Consider the following 16210-nt stretch of genomic DNA (forward strand, 5'->3'; position numbering starts at 1 on the left):
CTCCTCATTTGAGAAAAGAGTCTGAATTGTGTGTTGATTATTTTACGCAATCAATGAAGGGTTCAATAATTCTGGAGCACCCTATTAGCAACACATGACCTGCTGTCAGTATTTGTGCTACATGGCAGGTTCTCCTAATCAAAGAGTTAATTACTGTAGGTACAAAGTAGGCATACCTAATAAAGTGGCAACTCAACACAGGTCAGTCAATTAGATGTTGCCCTCTTTTGGTCAAGCCCTGTTACTACAATGCATAAAAACCAACCATACAAACCACTATAAAGATATATTATTCGTTTTAATCAAATACAATGACTAAAAATTGAAATATTACAACCAACACATAATAAAGTTGTTATAATAGTGAGCAAAAAAATTATTATAATATTTACAGAAATACATTTACATGGCTTAATAACATGGTTCAAATACGGAAAACACGCATTTTAAGAACAGCACTTGAACACTTCTTTTAAAACACCGATCAACAACCTAGAAATATTATTAATAAAATACAGCGTAACACTTTTAACAACATCTTCGTATGTTTTATTACATCGAGGTTCTATTGTTTTCAACTCTCTAAAACTGCACTAAGGAAACTCTCAAACAAACATGCTCGCTTATTAACCACATGCATTACAGAACACTTTATTTTATTACATGAGGAGATATGTAATATAAACTACAAATATTTACATAGGTTATAGATTACAGATGATCTCTTCAGCTCACTTCAGAAACCTCTCGAGCTTCTCCGAGCTCACAGTAGGCATCAAAGCGACTTCAAAGAAAACCCTGTGAGAAAAAAAGAAGCTGGATGTTAAACAACGTGGGGGAAAATCCACACTGACATGCCAACTGTCATCTGCGCTATCAAATATGAATGAACTGCTGTGCTAGTCAAACATCTGCAGCAGACATGGGAACACTAATTATAAATTAATCTGAAGGTGGTGGTGTTTTTTAATTATTGGAGCGCTGTAATTCTAATTATACCACAGTGCTGTTGAATTCTCAATTCTGATTGGTCAGACAGACTTTATTTTATAATAACAGCAGCTCTGATAATAATGCCAGCTGCATTCAAATGACAGTTGGAGCTCATTAATATGAACCTAATATGTTATCATTTCTATAAACAACAACTTAGCCAGGGATTTATATGGTGGATGCTTAAGAAAACTGTGTTATTTAACAAAGATTAATGTATCATTGATATGATGAAGCATTCTGGTAAGGAGACATTTATTTAACATTTATGGAAGGAGTCTCCAGTGTCAGCGGTTTGTAAAAGTCAGTAAGTTTATAGCTGCTATAATATCGGTGATAACAGGAATTAACTTGTCTAACAGACTGCTTAAAGGGTTAAAAAGCACAGTGTCATTCATTAATAAATTAAAAATTGTAATCGCTGGCAAGTTGCTTGGTATAAGAGGAATAAAACACTTCAGGACATGCTGTTATTGCAAAATAATGCATTTTGGGGTGGTGAGAGTAACTCAGGCCACACCAGGTGTATTTTATACTTCACACCACGTCTTGGATTATTTTCATATAACAGCATGCCCCAAAGTGTTTAAAGTGTCATACAACCAACATAACTGATTGATGTGCATCAACAAATTCATAGTTATCATATATGCATCTGCAAGTTACTTGATTAAAGCTACTAAAGTAGTAAACAATGGCTAGTTAGTTTTTTTAGCTGAACTACCATATATTTTAACCTTGTCTATCTTAATGTTTCACAGATGAAGTAAATCCCAAAATACTGTAAACACATTGCAACTAGCACAATATTAAAGACAGCTTCCTGGCCCAAAAGTGGCATTCAGTTTCCTTTAACATACAGTACAGTGCTAGTTCTATGAGTTAGAGCACTAGAATAAATGATGGAAAGTGCAGTCATGTACAGAACACTGAAAGGCCTGGCTGAGTGAGCTTACTTGTGAGAGTATTTGCTGCGGACAGTCGCGAGCTTGCTGTCTGACGGACTGTCCAGCATGTGCTGGAGCTCTCGAGCCACGGGCGCCAGATCCTCCACACTGTAGCCCGAGTGGAACTGCAGAGACGGCGTCTGAGACAGAGACGGCATACACGTCAACAAGGCTTTCAGGATCAGTAGTCGTAAAGGAGGTTAGAGGTCCAAGAGATATACTGCAAGCTTTCATGGTTTCATTTTGTGAGCATACAAAATGTACTGAGCTTACCGGCTATAAAAATGTATTAGGTAGTGTCATGTATGAATATTATTTTGTCTTATACAACAGCGCTGTTGAATTCTTGATTCTGATTGGTCAGATGTTGATTAATTTTCTGTAACAGCACTTTTGACAATAGTTCAGGCTGCAGGACAAACCACAGGTTTGTATTATTACTATATATTATCTATTATTATATTGTTTCCATAGTAACAACCAATACAAGAACACTCCACATAAACCTTTTTTTAAAAAAAAACGTATAATTGTTGATATGGTCAAGTTTTCTGTGAGCAGATGTTTAGCGTTTTTGGAAGGAGTCTCCAGTGTCACTGCTTTGTAAAACTCAGCAGTCAAGCTGTAACTACATTTTTCAACACAGCGGGCTTTGCACTTCCTGTTTTCATGACAAGCTGTGGGTTTTTTGTCTTATTAAAATCAAGAAAGAGAAAAACAGGTGGTGCAGGGAATGATTGTTTACAGCTGTTACAACATAAGTGATAACGGGAACTAACTAATTTCATGGATGTTCCACAACATTTAACATAACTATAAACTGATCAAATACACAGTGTGCAAGTCTTACATTAATAAATTGCACGAATTCACAGCAAAAAAAAAAAATAATATGCATGTAACACCATATCCCAGTTCAGGCTATCATCTGATCCCAGTACTCAGAATCAGATAGATGCATCCTTACCACTAAAATGGGCTTTTAAGTACTGATTGAGTGGGCCTGTCTCAAATTCAACCCCAAAGGCACGCAAAAAAACAAGCAAACTTCAACATTAGCGTGTTGGATAACATAATGACATAATAACAGTCAGCATCTATGGTGCGGACATTGAAGTGGTGCCAGCCTACAAATATCTAGGTGTGCACCTGGACAATAAGTTGGACTGGTCACTTCATACAGATGTACAATATAAAAAAGGACAGAGACGGCTTCGACAGCTGCAGGAAGATGCTACATATGTTTTACCAAACTACAGCAGCAAGTGTGCTGTTTTATGCTGCAGTCTGCTGGGGAGGCAGCATAAAGCAGAAGGATGCAAGGCGGGTTGACAAACTGGTGCAAAAAGCTTCTTCAGTGACTGGAATGAGGTTTGAATCACTGGAGGCCATGGTGGAGAGATGCACACAGAAAAAGCTAGAGGCCATTCTGGAATATCCTGACCATCCCCTACACAACACCCTGATGGACCAGAGAAGCAGCTGCAGTGGACGACTCACCTCACTGCGCTGCAGGACTGAACGATACAGGAGCTCCTTCATTACCATTGCCATCAGGCTCTACAACACCTCAGCCAATGGCAGATGACTAATCACTACTCTCATTACTTTACTACTTCACTACTTTACTACTCTCACTAATTTCTACTACTCTCACTACTTTTTACTACTTTCTTTCTTACTTATCTACAAGACTACCAGAATTTCCCTTCGGGGATTAATAAAGTTTATCTTATCTTATCTTATCTTATAAGGCCAGACCATTGGCTAAACCATTGTAGTAACACTGCACCACTGAGCCAGGGGAAATAACACTACCTTCTTCATTACACTAGTGTGAATGACCAGAAGGAATCTAATTTGTCCGTATGTGTTATTTAGTGTCAGTATGTGTTATTTTAGTACCAGCATCATTTTATATCACCGTGCAAAAAAAACTGTGTAGATAAATAAGCTCCAGCACTAGGAATGACACACAAGTTGTTTCACATTTCATTCATGAAACAGTCCCAATGCCTTGCCATGAGCAGTAATTTGAGAGCAAAAAAAAAAACCCTTATTTACATGTTATATGCATATGGAACAATATGATTTATCACATGTAGTTCACATGAAACACAGTGTGTAAGCGTAGGACGGAACAGGACTAACACGATCACAAGTCAGTGGTTTTTACAGTCACTGTCTGAAAAAAAATGAATATACACATCACAAATGCAGGAATGTATGAGGATTCGCAGACAGTAATAGCTGAGACAGAGAAGTGAATGATCTCTTTCTTCCCCCCATCAGCTCGTTTTGCTGCTAACATTACAACATTTTTCTTCAAATACTACAGCTTTTTGTAGTAGTATAAGATCTCATAAATTTCGTTCATTGTTATTCATGACCTTTTTTTTTTTTTTTTTTTTTTTTTAAACATGGGATCCAAAGTGCTATATTAAGGTCAGTATGCAGTAGAATACAATCACCAAAGATGGACACAGAGGGAAAAACAGGAAAGAAGTAGCCTTGAAATTTGCATCAAACAACCACTGAAAACAAATTACATCCTGTTCCATAATTTTGCATTTTTTATTATTATTACTACTACAGCTAATACTGTTAGTGATGTAATTATTATGGATGATGATTTAACTGCACATCATAATGCTTAAAATGTCCTGCTCAGATTTAAGCAGGTTCCGAGCAGATGTGTGTTTGATCACAGAGATGAGCCGAAGAGAAAACTGATGAATATTGACTTGATGAATACGGTTTGATGAGTGCGTTTTAGAATGGGAGATAAGGAGGATTCTGACACTGTGGTGTGTGTAAATTTGTGTCCAATAATGCGAGATGCTCAGACACACTCACCCATCCCCCCAGGTCCTTGGTTACTAGGGCGATGAGCAGACAAGCGGAAGCCAGCAGAGACGCTCGTACGGGGACAAACTGCATCTCCAGCAGACTGAGCTCACACACAAACCGGGCCAGCGTCAGCGTGTCCATACCGGCGTTCACACACTGCACACAGGACATACACACAAACACACACATGTGAATAACAAGGCAACCTCCAACAGCTGTATCACAAATTGCTGTGACAGAGTCTTATTTTAATTCAGAGATATTTCCAGTTAAAGGAATAGAGGATGATCAACTACAATGTGAGAGACCATAGAAATTATAAACAAGACAATCATGCTTTCGGTAGCCATTGTTGTGCAATATTTAATGTATTTCATTGGATTGAACCAAGCACTTGAAAAATACTGTAGCAGAGCCCACCTAAATCACCCCAAGCCATGTAGCAAAATGTATTATATTCTGATGAGACCAAGGTAGAACACTTTTTGGGTATAATTATAAAGGATATGTCTGCTGCACCACAGCCACAGTGAAGCATGGTGGTGGCAGCATCATGCTATTGGGTTGCTTCTCGTCAGCTGGGACTGGGGCTCTAATCAAGATTATTAGAATGATGGATAGCTCCAAATACCAATCTATTTTGGCACAAAAACTGCAGGCTTCTGTTAGACAGCCGAAGATGAAGCTTCGAGAGTAAGAGTGGAATAAAATTGCCAAATTAAGATGTGCCAAGTTGGTAGACTCTTATGCAAAAAGTTCTGCAATACAAGCAAAAGTTAACAAAATATACGTTAAGCGGTGTGCACACTTAGACAACCAGGTAATTGTCATTTTCCTCTTTCTTTTTTTCCCCCAAAGATTTTCTGTTTGTTTTCACTTGAATTTTGTTGGTTGCTATATTACATTAAAGGTGGAAAAAAAGATCTGACATGATTTATCTTGGTTTCTTTTTTTTTTCTTTTCACAAAAACCTGCCATTAACAGGGGTGTGTAGACTTTATATCCACTGTATTTAGCTGAAGCAGCTCATCAAGATAAAAAAAAAATCTATGTGAGTACTTTCCTATTTTATTTTACAATGAAATTCACAATGAAATCAGAATTTTTAAAAATGACTGGACAGAGATGTACATATTTTTTTCTCTCCGTTTCAAGTTCAAACCTGAAAGTTCAAAACGTCTCATCAGATCAGAGTCAATGGCGCCAATCAAAATTTGCAACATGAAGCAGTTTTGGATCCACATAGATATAAACTGTAAACGGTTAAGCATTAAAAGCTGAAAATGTTGTTCGGTTATGTTCCTTATCCTGATCTTTGTAAACCAGACCACCATAAATTTTTGTTGAAGGCCAGTGTTATACACCATCTTTGTTCACTTCTCCCTACTGAGCAGTTTTTCTCTGCTCTGTTTAATACAAACCATCCCACTCACTCACACACACACACACACACACACACACACACAGTGTTCACACCCTCCTTCATGCAGCTGTATCAAACAAAAGTGCTATATCTCTGAATAGTGAATTATTCACATTTAATAACTGATTTTCCTATTGACACTGACATGAGTAGCACTCATTATAAAAGCTGGGAAGCTGCTTAAGTCACTTATTAAAGTCATTCTACATTCACTTGTCAGTTTTCAGCCGGGAAGCGGCTTTAAAGTCTCAAATCACATCTCATTAACAGAATACGCAGTGTATGGGTTTTAATGTGCCTAATGTACTGCACAGTCAGGTTCAGTCACTGGGTGTGATTCGTGCGCAGGGGTTTGACAGCTGGATAGACTCGTATTGAGTGGAAAGGACGGCACAGTCCCTCCCTTTATGTCTAGAAACTGTTAGGTTATTAATCAAGAGTGTCTTCTGTGTCATTTCTGCAAACTAAGCAGTTAGCATGTCACTGATTGCCTACACAAGTCACTGAGGAAACCTGTCAGTCCTCGAAACTTCAACACTTCTAATTAAAACTCCAACAGTAGGATAAGACGAACCAAAAAAAATAAAAAATCCTACATATAATGTAATTCATTACGTTTATTAACATGCAGTGATTTATTGCAGTGCTACTAGCACACACATTGTGGCTGTGTTTAGTTCAGTATTGCTCAGAATCAAGCCCTGAATGGAGGCTCCTAGCCTCAAAACCTTCAGCTCCATTACCTATTTAAGAACTGAACTGAACTTGGTGAACTGAACTTCCTGCAATTTAGCACAACACGGGTTAAACAAGTACAGCACAATGTTGAAGCCATTTCCACAACATGAATAAACAATCCCAGCTAGCGGAGAATTGGTGACATTTCTGACATTAAACAGGAGCAATGCTGTACTCTACACAACGTGAACTACTACAAAATAATAATGTGCAATAAAATGCCTACAGCTAACAATTTCACTCTTAATTAAAATTTCACATTTGGCACAATACCTGAGACTTGACTCAGAGACACATCACTTGACAACACTTGACTCAAACATCTGCTGCTCACACATCAATAGTGCAGCCATCATGGGTATTGTGAAATTCCATCAAAATAGTGTAAATAGTAAAACTATTTAAAGAACATTTTAACTGCCTCATTAATTCTGTAGGTTATTCGTAATTCCTGTTTCAGTTGTTTCATACAACAATTATCCATGCAGTCATGTGGTGTCTGTAAAAGACTGTTAAACATGTTGGCCTGCGCACCTTATCTATGTCTGGTAGATTAAAATCAATATTCACAAGAGTGTGGATGGGCAAGTCACAAGGGAACTCAAACCTGCAAGGCAAATTTCATGTCATTTCATGCTAAGCAGCAGCATGAGCTGCTAAAATGCACAGACTAGCTCTGTTAGTTTCTCGTAAAAGACTTTCCGCTGTCGTCAAGATTGTTGTCATGATCTGTGCCTTAAATCAAAAACTATGTGCTCAGATTCAAATGTTCTTACTAGTCTAGAAGAATACCAGAATACCTCTCATGTAGCCTTTAAATATTAACCACTGGCTAGTGTTAATACTCAAAAAACAGAATAGTAGAATAGTAGAGAAGTATTGCAGCACATCACACTATACCCAGTGTATAGTAATGCATAAAAAAACAAAAAAAAAATATTGTTTTTGTATATACAAGTCTCTATAATGTACTAATGAGATTCATGTTTTCTGCAAAGCTTTTAAAGCTCAAAGCATTTGGTGAAAATGTGTTGTCTTCCAATAACACTGTTTACATATAGACTCTTATACAGCCGTTAGTTCCGGTCCACTAATTTGATTGGACAAGCGGCATTCCAAGAGTGCTGATATTTAGTATAACGGAACTGGTTCATTCCCCTGTTTGCATCACTTCACATATCTGTGCTCATTACAGAAAAATCCAAATCAAGCAACAGTTCATTACATTCATGCCGATCAGTACAACAGCACTCTTACTCGTGCAGTATTGCTTAATTGTATGTAAATGAAATTCTAAACCTTGAATAATTGCCTACATTTTCCCTGAAAGATCACATGATCAGATATGCACACTGTTACAAAACACAAAGTCAGTCACTGAACCTGCTGCTGTAACACAAAATGGACCCACTCTTAAAAAAGGTCACCATTTTTGCTCCTATATATCAGATAGTCTAATCTGATGCCTCTCCAAAGGCTTCCATACACACTCTTGCATAACCTAGTTGACACACACACACCCTCTCAGCAGTTTCTCTCACTCACCTTGGCATATCTTCGTAAGAATCGATAGGCAACAGGAATATTGAGTTCGAATTTCAGAGCCTGTAGGATTCTCGTTTCCATGGCGATGAGCTGAGAGCGTTTGTACGCATCATCACATATATACAGGAAGTCATCAACACAAGGTGGGAGCCGCTCCTGAAACAGAAAGCCAAAAGAGTGACTAGGTGACTTTTATCATTAATTGTGTCATTAAAATTAGAGCAGTTTTAAGAATCAGCTTCGTAAGGAAAAAGCAGCTCACACAGTACATAATATACTAATCATGAACACTGGATTTGAAGCTGCTTCACTGACATCACTGCTGTCTGGCTAAACAAATGAGTGTCTTTTATATTTCACCAAAAACGTGCATCAACTTTCCAAAATGGCGTATTATTAGGAGAGCACTAGGACCGAGTGATATGGCCAAAATATGATCAAAATAGCTGAAGACATTTTAAAAGGTCAAGAATATTTTATTCCTGGTGGATTTGCTGAAAAAGTAACACCAGCAAACAGGAATGAAGTGAACTGAAAACAATTGGGACTTCATACACTGTGTTGTTTGCTCATCCTGTCATGGTACACTTACACTTCAATGCGTAATCAGTATCACAAGTGCATCATTTCACTGTGTTCATGCAGCAGCCTATTCCACTATACAGTTCTCCAAACAGTATAGTGCATAGTAGGCATAAAGCTGATTATGCTCACCTGCTTTCCGAATCAGTGTACTATATAGTGAGCAGGGTGCGGTTTATGGATAATGAGTGCAGAAGGAGTTAAAGTGTGAATCTCTCACCTCAAACTTGCAGGCGAGCAGCATGGCTGTGGAGCCGATGAGCTGAAGCGACTCCCTGCTGGCCGGAGCCACAGCCAGATAATGATCAGTCATCTTCACGGCCAGGTACAGCGTCTCATGATTCAATTCAAAATTCTCCTGCAGAGCGAAAGAGTGAGTGAGAGAGAGAGAGAAGGAAAGGTTAGATGCGATTATCTGACCTGGATGGACCCAAGTGTATTCTAGACAGATATAAAACACTACACCACTACAACAGATCAATATTATACAAACACACGCATTACATCACTCACCTGGACCTCGACCAGCCAGTCCACTAAAATTGCCCTCATGTTCGGGTTCAGGCTCGGCTGACTGTCCATGTAGTCGTGCAGCACAAATTTCTCCTGGAGGTTAAAACATCCATTTAGTTTGTGGCATGGTTATTTTGACAATTTTTTTCGCTCCCATTAGAAGAAGACGACTTGGTCACATATACACTATATGGACAAAAGTATTGGGACACCTGTCCATTACACTCATATGTGCTTGTTGAACATCCCATTCCAGATGTAGCCCAAGCTTTGCTGTTATAATAACCTCCACCCTTCTGGGAAGGCTTTCCACTAGATTTTGGAGCATGGCTTTGGGGATTTGTGTTCATACAGCCACAAGAGCATTAGTGAGGTCAGGTACTGATGTCGAGTTGTTCAGTGAGGTTGAGGTCAGGCTTCTGTGCAGGACACCCGAGTTCTTCCACTCCAGCCTTAACAAACCACGTCTTCATGGAGCTCACTTTGTGCCCAGGGGGACTGTCATGCTGAAACGGATTTGGACTAGACCCCTTAGTCCAAATTGTGTGCTTCAACATTTGTGGCAACAGTTTGGGGAAGAACCACATATGGGTGTGATGGTCAGGTGTCCACATACTTTTGACCACATAGTGTACATCACAGCACAGTGAAATTCTTTTCTTCACATATTCAAGCTTGTTAAGAAGCTGGGATCAGAGCACAGGGTCAGCCATGATACAGCTCCCCTGGAGCAGATAGAGCTAAAGGCCTTGCTCAAGGGCCCAAGCTTGGTGGTGCTGGGGCTTGAAGCCTTGCCCTTCTGAGCCTTAACCACTGAGCCACCACTGCCCGCTAGTCTCATTATTCACACTGCATATCATTAAACAAACCAAAACCCATTGGCTGAGGGGTGTGTAGAGATGAAAATATTCTCATAAAATGCTTTTCATTGGTAGGAATTACAACAATGGAAGAAGGTAAACAATTACCTTTACCAAGCGCATGTAGAAATCACAAAAATCACCCGAGTACAGAGAACTGGCACTGATTAAATGATTAGGCAATTATATAAATAACTAGTTTAAAAAAATTTTATCACATTTATTTTCACATTTCTGCGTTTCTGCAGTGCTACAGCTCTATGCTTTGGTTCACTTTGTTCCTTGTGGCTCAGTTTACATTAAAAATGCTGCAAAACAATCCATAATACACATCCTTTTTGTTCACTTCCTGCAGTCGAGTCAGTTCTGCGTTGATTCCGAGTGGAATCGCTTTCTCACTGCGATCAAACCATGCTAGAGTTCACCTGAAACCCAACCAAGACCACCTCTTACAGATGGCCTCAGACTGGTTACTCAGTTCTCACCTGTCTAAAGATTCGCACTGAGGTGAACACACAAGAGGTTTCAATTCAAACTGACTAAACATTTCATATGTAAAAGCACCTAACTGACATGACCTTCTGATGAGATCTGGATTTGTCAAAAATGAACGTGTCAGCATGAGGGTCCAGAGAACCATACATAAAGGTCACATTTCTGTGAAACTTGCTAGAACTTAATAACCAAGATGCCATAAGTGTGGCTCGGTCTGTCCAAAGCAGATCTGGAAATTCTTTTGCAAAGTAATATCGTTACATGCTAAGATTAATCAGTGGTATATTAACAAAGATACCACTACAAAAAAAAACAAATGAGTACACTGACTCACCTCTCTTTTCTTCAGGTAATCAAAAATGTCTTTGGCATATTCAGGTGTCTGTGTGTGGTCATTCGAAGCATCTGAATCAATGTCAAACTCTGGGGGTATCTGCAAAAATATGTGAATTTTAAATAATTTCATATATATGTATGTATATGTGTGTGTTTGCAACTTGGGTTTGTTATCGCAGCAACAAATTCACATTTCTTCTCTTTAAAGCAGAGACTTCTTTAGTACCCAAATTAAAAGATGATGCTGGCTTTGGACCAATCACATGCAATATGCAAATTATCAGAGTAACTAGATGAATAATTTGCATGCAAAGATTTAGTATATTGAGTATTAGCTCAAATAAACACGTAGCTGAGATGCAAATGAAGATGCAGTTGAAGATGTGAATACTTAAAATCCTGCCTGTGTCTACATATGACAGATAAATAGTTTACATAAGGAATAAAAGCGATTGGGGGATTGGGACTGAAGAACAATAATCAATGACTGGGTGGTGCGATGCAGTTTGATGTGAAGCTTGATGAAAGAACACCCTCACAGACTACTTTAATGTCTAATAATAGTAAGTGAAGGCCAGAAGATTTGTGTTACAATCACTAAGACATTTAATCAGAACTGATGAAGCTCCTTAGATGAAGGACGACTGGCAAAAAGGCATTTAATTGCCTTGAGTTGCTACTACAAGACTTCCTTTAAGTAGTCTCTGTGTGGACGTACCTGTGGAGGCAGAAGGTGTGCAGGAAGCGGAGCTTTGGGAAGGGGCTCCTCCAGTTTCTCTACTGGGGATTTGTCCTTCTCCTGCTCCTCACACGGACTCTCAGAAGTGACCGAGGCCGACCTGAAGACACAACGAAAGATCAGGCTCTCCTACTGGTAGCAAAGGATGGATAAACAGCTTGGTACAAGATATCATAATAACAAAGGGTTTTACTGTACTAATAAATAACATTTGAACATAATTGGAATGAAGAGATTACTTTTTTCGGTTGGCTTCATTCTTGGTGGCCACAGAGGTCTTCTTTTGCACCTTCTTGGTTGGATCTTTCTTTTTGATAGGATTGCTAAACTCAACCTTGTGAGCCTGAAATTCAAGGAGAATGTGGGGTGTTAGTGTGCTCTGTTTCACACAGAGATTTTTCCCTCAATCTTAAGAGTATTCTGACCTGCAGCTTTACACATGAATAGTCCTCAGGAGACAGCAGGCTTAACATAATGATAAGACATAACAGAAACCTAGAAAAGGTGTTTTAGACCACAATGACCTGGCCCATAACAGCAATTAGCATATGAAAACAACTCACCAGGAAACTGAGGCTCAGTAAGGAACGGTTCACGTTAGCAGCGTGAATGAGTACAAAAAGTGTGCTGTAAATGTTAAATAAGGAACACCCACACCAAACTCACGACTTCTTCCTTTTACCTTTTACCTGGTAGCTTTAAATTAAAATAGCTCACCCTGGGTGAAGGACAGCTATGAGCAAAGCAGACTTTGTACAGATGTGACTCGTGGTTAAAGACCAACATGTACTGTTTTCTTGGCTGTTCCAACTCTCACATTAACTCCTACTTAAACGCGTTTGAGCCTTATCGTATTCTTAGACCATAGCCTATTTTTAATAGGATAAGAGTATCTGCTAAATGTTGTAAACGTAATGATCTAAAGAGGTTTAAACATCTGTCTAAAGTCTGCCCAACTCACACAGCACCAATTTTACCACGAAAAATAATACCGTAATAGTGCACTGACACATATTAAGCACTTACTCGCCTGACATCATCATCATCATCAGCACTGTACTGAAGCGTCACAAAACACTGAGACACAGCCTAGTCGAGCAGATGAAGAAAAAATGAGGCATGCACACAAAACACTGCCAAGGTCTCGCCACGAGAGACCAGACTTACATTAGTGATGTCTATAAAAGCAGTTCTCTTCCTAGGAGCCCCTTGAGGAGGAGAGGATGATCGCTTGACATGAGGGCCATCCTCCTGTAATGTACAGATTGAAGTTGTGTCAATGTGCACCAATAGCAACGAAAAGGAAATATTAATGTACATTCGTTACCTTACTTCAATCACTACTGCAACTTTGGTACATAATATTCATCCATATTCAATACACAGCCACTGACTCAGGATTAAGGAACATTTCTTGCATGTATTGTCTTGCACTTTATTTATTGTTGAGTTGTACTCAATCACCACAGACGCTGTTGTGTGACAATGAACAAATCTTGGAATTTGAAAGGGATCCAGGCTGAAAAATCCAGCTCGGTCTGACCAGCTAAACTAGTAGATCATCTCAGCTGGTAGAAAGGACCTGGCTTCTGAATGACCACTACTAATGCTACAGTGTAGACAAGTTACTTTTAAGAAAATAAAACACGAGCTAATTAGAAAACCTCAAACATTTATTAACTAATTTAGTCATGTAGTAATGAGGCTGGGAAAGGTGTACCAGGTCGAGCCTGTGATTTGTTCAGAGCAAGCCTGACTTCTCAGCAGCAATGGTTCTGTTATAATAAACCTACCACATTCTCTGAGCTTTTAATGTGGAGCTTTGGGATTTTGCTGACTGTCGGCTTCTTTCCTCTTGAAAAAGGCATCTTCTTGTTTTCTAGCTCTGCTTGAGAAAGAGCGAAAGAGCAAAGATGATGTATTACTGCAGTTCACTGGAGGTGCATGGAGATCAAAAACAATCACACTTCCTGCTGAATGCACATGCATGCATGCATAAACATCTTGTTCCTTTACATGATGTAAGCCCAGGCTGGATACACAATCATAACAAAGTGGTGGCTACAAAAGTTTCAGCACTGAGTTACAAACTAGCACGAGGCAAGTCCAGTGCACAGCTACTGACCAGCTCTGTGAACCTTCCTCCAGAGCTCTCCTTCTTGCTTAACACCAGCCAGTTTCACTCATATGCATGTGCAATCATCTTTGGCGAAAATTAACACAGAATCATCAAAAAAAGACAACTTACCTTCGTCCAGTGAATTTAAAAACTCCCAGTAAGTTTAAACATAAATCCAAACAGAAGTCTGCTTTCGGTAATTTTTTTTGTTGTTTTGTTTCCCCAAAGCGATTTGAAACACTGCACATTTACCAGCATGCGTCTAAACTTTGCACACACGCTCTGATTGGACAAGACCTGCTGCGGCCGACCAATCAACGTGTCGCTGAGATGCCGTTGCAATAGGCGGGGTTTGTAGAATTTTCAAAAAACTATAGTAACCAATAGAAATCAACATGCGTCGCTGTTTTCATTAATGCGGAAGTAGCTCTGTCTGTCTGTTTCATGTGAATGGAATTTCCGTTCAGGACAATAAAATGGCATTAATACTACCGGATTTATAAAACCTTCAAGCTTTTTAATTTTTGAGAGGAAATATTACTTTTCTAATTATTATTATAAGATCTGCAAATTACTTTTTAATTAGAAAAAGCAAGAAAAGTTATACAAGTAAGCTGTATTAATTAAGAGGACTACATTATTTTGATTATTTTTATTTTATTTTATTTTATCGAATCTCTGTTAATTGTGTGGAATTTGAATTTTGGACAAATACTGTAAATTATCTGATATATAATTATATATATAATTTATGTATATAATTTTATATATCTACATTAAAAATATTTTGATTGTATGATACTTTAGAATAGACGCTTTATTATTTTGTTTGTTTGATTGCTTGCTTTATATTAATATATTCATCCAGTTTAAAATTAAGCTTTTTCTAGCTTAGCCAGTGTAGTAATTTTTACACAATGAACACAGTTTCATTTTTTGGTATTTTTCTAATAATATTTCTCACACTTGCATCAAGATTGGTCTGGCTGTGCACCAATACTACACTATATTGCCAAAAGTGACCATCAGACCCATATGTGCTTTGTGAACATCCCATTCCACATTCAGTGCCCTTTGCTGTTATAATAACCTCCACTCTTCTGGGAAGGCTTTCCACTAGATTTTGGAGTGTGGCTTTGAGGATTTGCCCATTCAGCTACAAGAGCATTAGTGAGATCAGGCACTGATGTTGGGTGAGGAGGTCTGGGGTGCAGTCGGCCCAAAAGTTCATCCCAAAGGTGTTCAGTGGGGATGAGGTCAGGGCTCTGTGCAGGTCACTCGAGTTCTTCCACTCCAAACTTAACACACCGTGTCTTCATGGAGCTCGCTTTGTGCACAGGGGCACTGTCATGCTGGAACAGGTTTTGGTCCCTTTACTTCCATCGAGGGGAAATTGTAATGCTATATTCATGCATACAGACAAATTATATAATTATGTGCTTCCAACTTTGTGGCAACAGTTTGGGGAAGGAACACATATGAGTGTGACAGTCAAATGTCTACATAGTGTATTTTGAGGAAATATTGTGTCAAAGCAATAAACCAATTGAGAAGATGCTCTCTGAATTAAATATATTTGTTTACTTGTTAATTTGTTTAACAATACAATACATATCCAGGTATAATTAACACTAGTCTATAGTAACGCTTGTGATATTCATATAAATAAATTCATTCATTTCATTCATCTTCAGCATGGAGGTGGATCTGGAGCCTAACCGGGAACACTTAGCGTAAGTGGGACTATAAACCCTGGATGGGATGCCTGTACACCGTTCACACACGTTCACAAACTCTTTCACGCCCAAGGGATTTAGCATAGCCAATTCACCTACTGGCATGTTTTTGGGAAATAGGAAGAAACCAGAGAACCAGGAGGAACCACACTATCATGCTGCCCATATTCAAATCAATAAGTATAGTATTTTTAAGTGTTTTCCAGCTTATGGGAGGAAAATATTCACACACTGACACCAAGTCAAGGCAAGTGGGTTTTAATTGTCATTCCTCTATATAACTCATATACACTGGAATGAAATGTCATTTCTCCAGGACCATGGTGCAACACAT

At 38.7% G+C, this 16210-nt stretch overlaps 1 protein-coding gene across 2 annotated transcripts; it reads right to left on the reverse strand.

Annotated features, from left to right (window-relative positions):
- Positions 1-279: 279 nt before the first annotated feature.
- Positions 280-14447, reverse strand: ccnb3 (cyclin B3). Of its 2 annotated transcripts, XM_034303349.2 has the most exons (13): positions 14270-14447; positions 13815-13906; positions 13189-13272; positions 13048-13110; positions 12261-12364; positions 12001-12121; positions 11281-11379; positions 9592-9684; positions 9299-9436; positions 8497-8652; positions 4797-4946; positions 1950-2080; positions 280-798 (listed from the first exon to the last, which is right to left on the reverse strand). In XM_034303349.2, exons 2-13 carry the CDS (start codon positions 13887-13889, stop codon positions 732-734), a joined length of 1281 nt encoding a protein of 426 aa, XP_034159240.1. In that variant the 5' UTR covers positions 13890-13906; positions 14270-14447; the 3' UTR covers positions 280-731. The 2 variants fall into 2 exon arrangements, with proteins under 2 accessions (XP_034159240.1, XP_026792743.1); XM_026936942.3 differs by lacking the exon at positions 13048-13110.
- Between the last annotated feature and the right edge of the window lie 1763 nt (positions 14448-16210).

Source organism: Pangasianodon hypophthalmus, chromosome 4, assembly GCF_027358585.1.
Source record: "Pangasianodon hypophthalmus isolate fPanHyp1 chromosome 4, fPanHyp1.pri, whole genome shotgun sequence".
Lineage (NCBI taxonomy): Eukaryota > Metazoa > Chordata > Actinopteri > Siluriformes > Pangasiidae > Pangasianodon > Pangasianodon hypophthalmus.

Bases quoted from the DNA above. Each gene is read 5' to 3' on its own strand.
- ccnb3 (XM_034303349.2), bottom strand. From the start codon at position 13,889: ATGCCTTTTTCAAGAGGAAAGAAGCCGACAGTCAGCAAAATCCCAAAG. The intron at 12,365-13,047 runs GTAAGTGCTTAA...CTTGAATTTCAG, and splicing joins ATGATGATGATGTCAGGCGA to GCTCACAAGGTTGAGTTTAG. The intron at 8,653-9,298 runs GTGAGAGATTCA...TTTCTGTTTCAG, and splicing joins TGCTCGCCTGCAAGTTTGAG to GAGCGGCTCCCACCTTGTGT.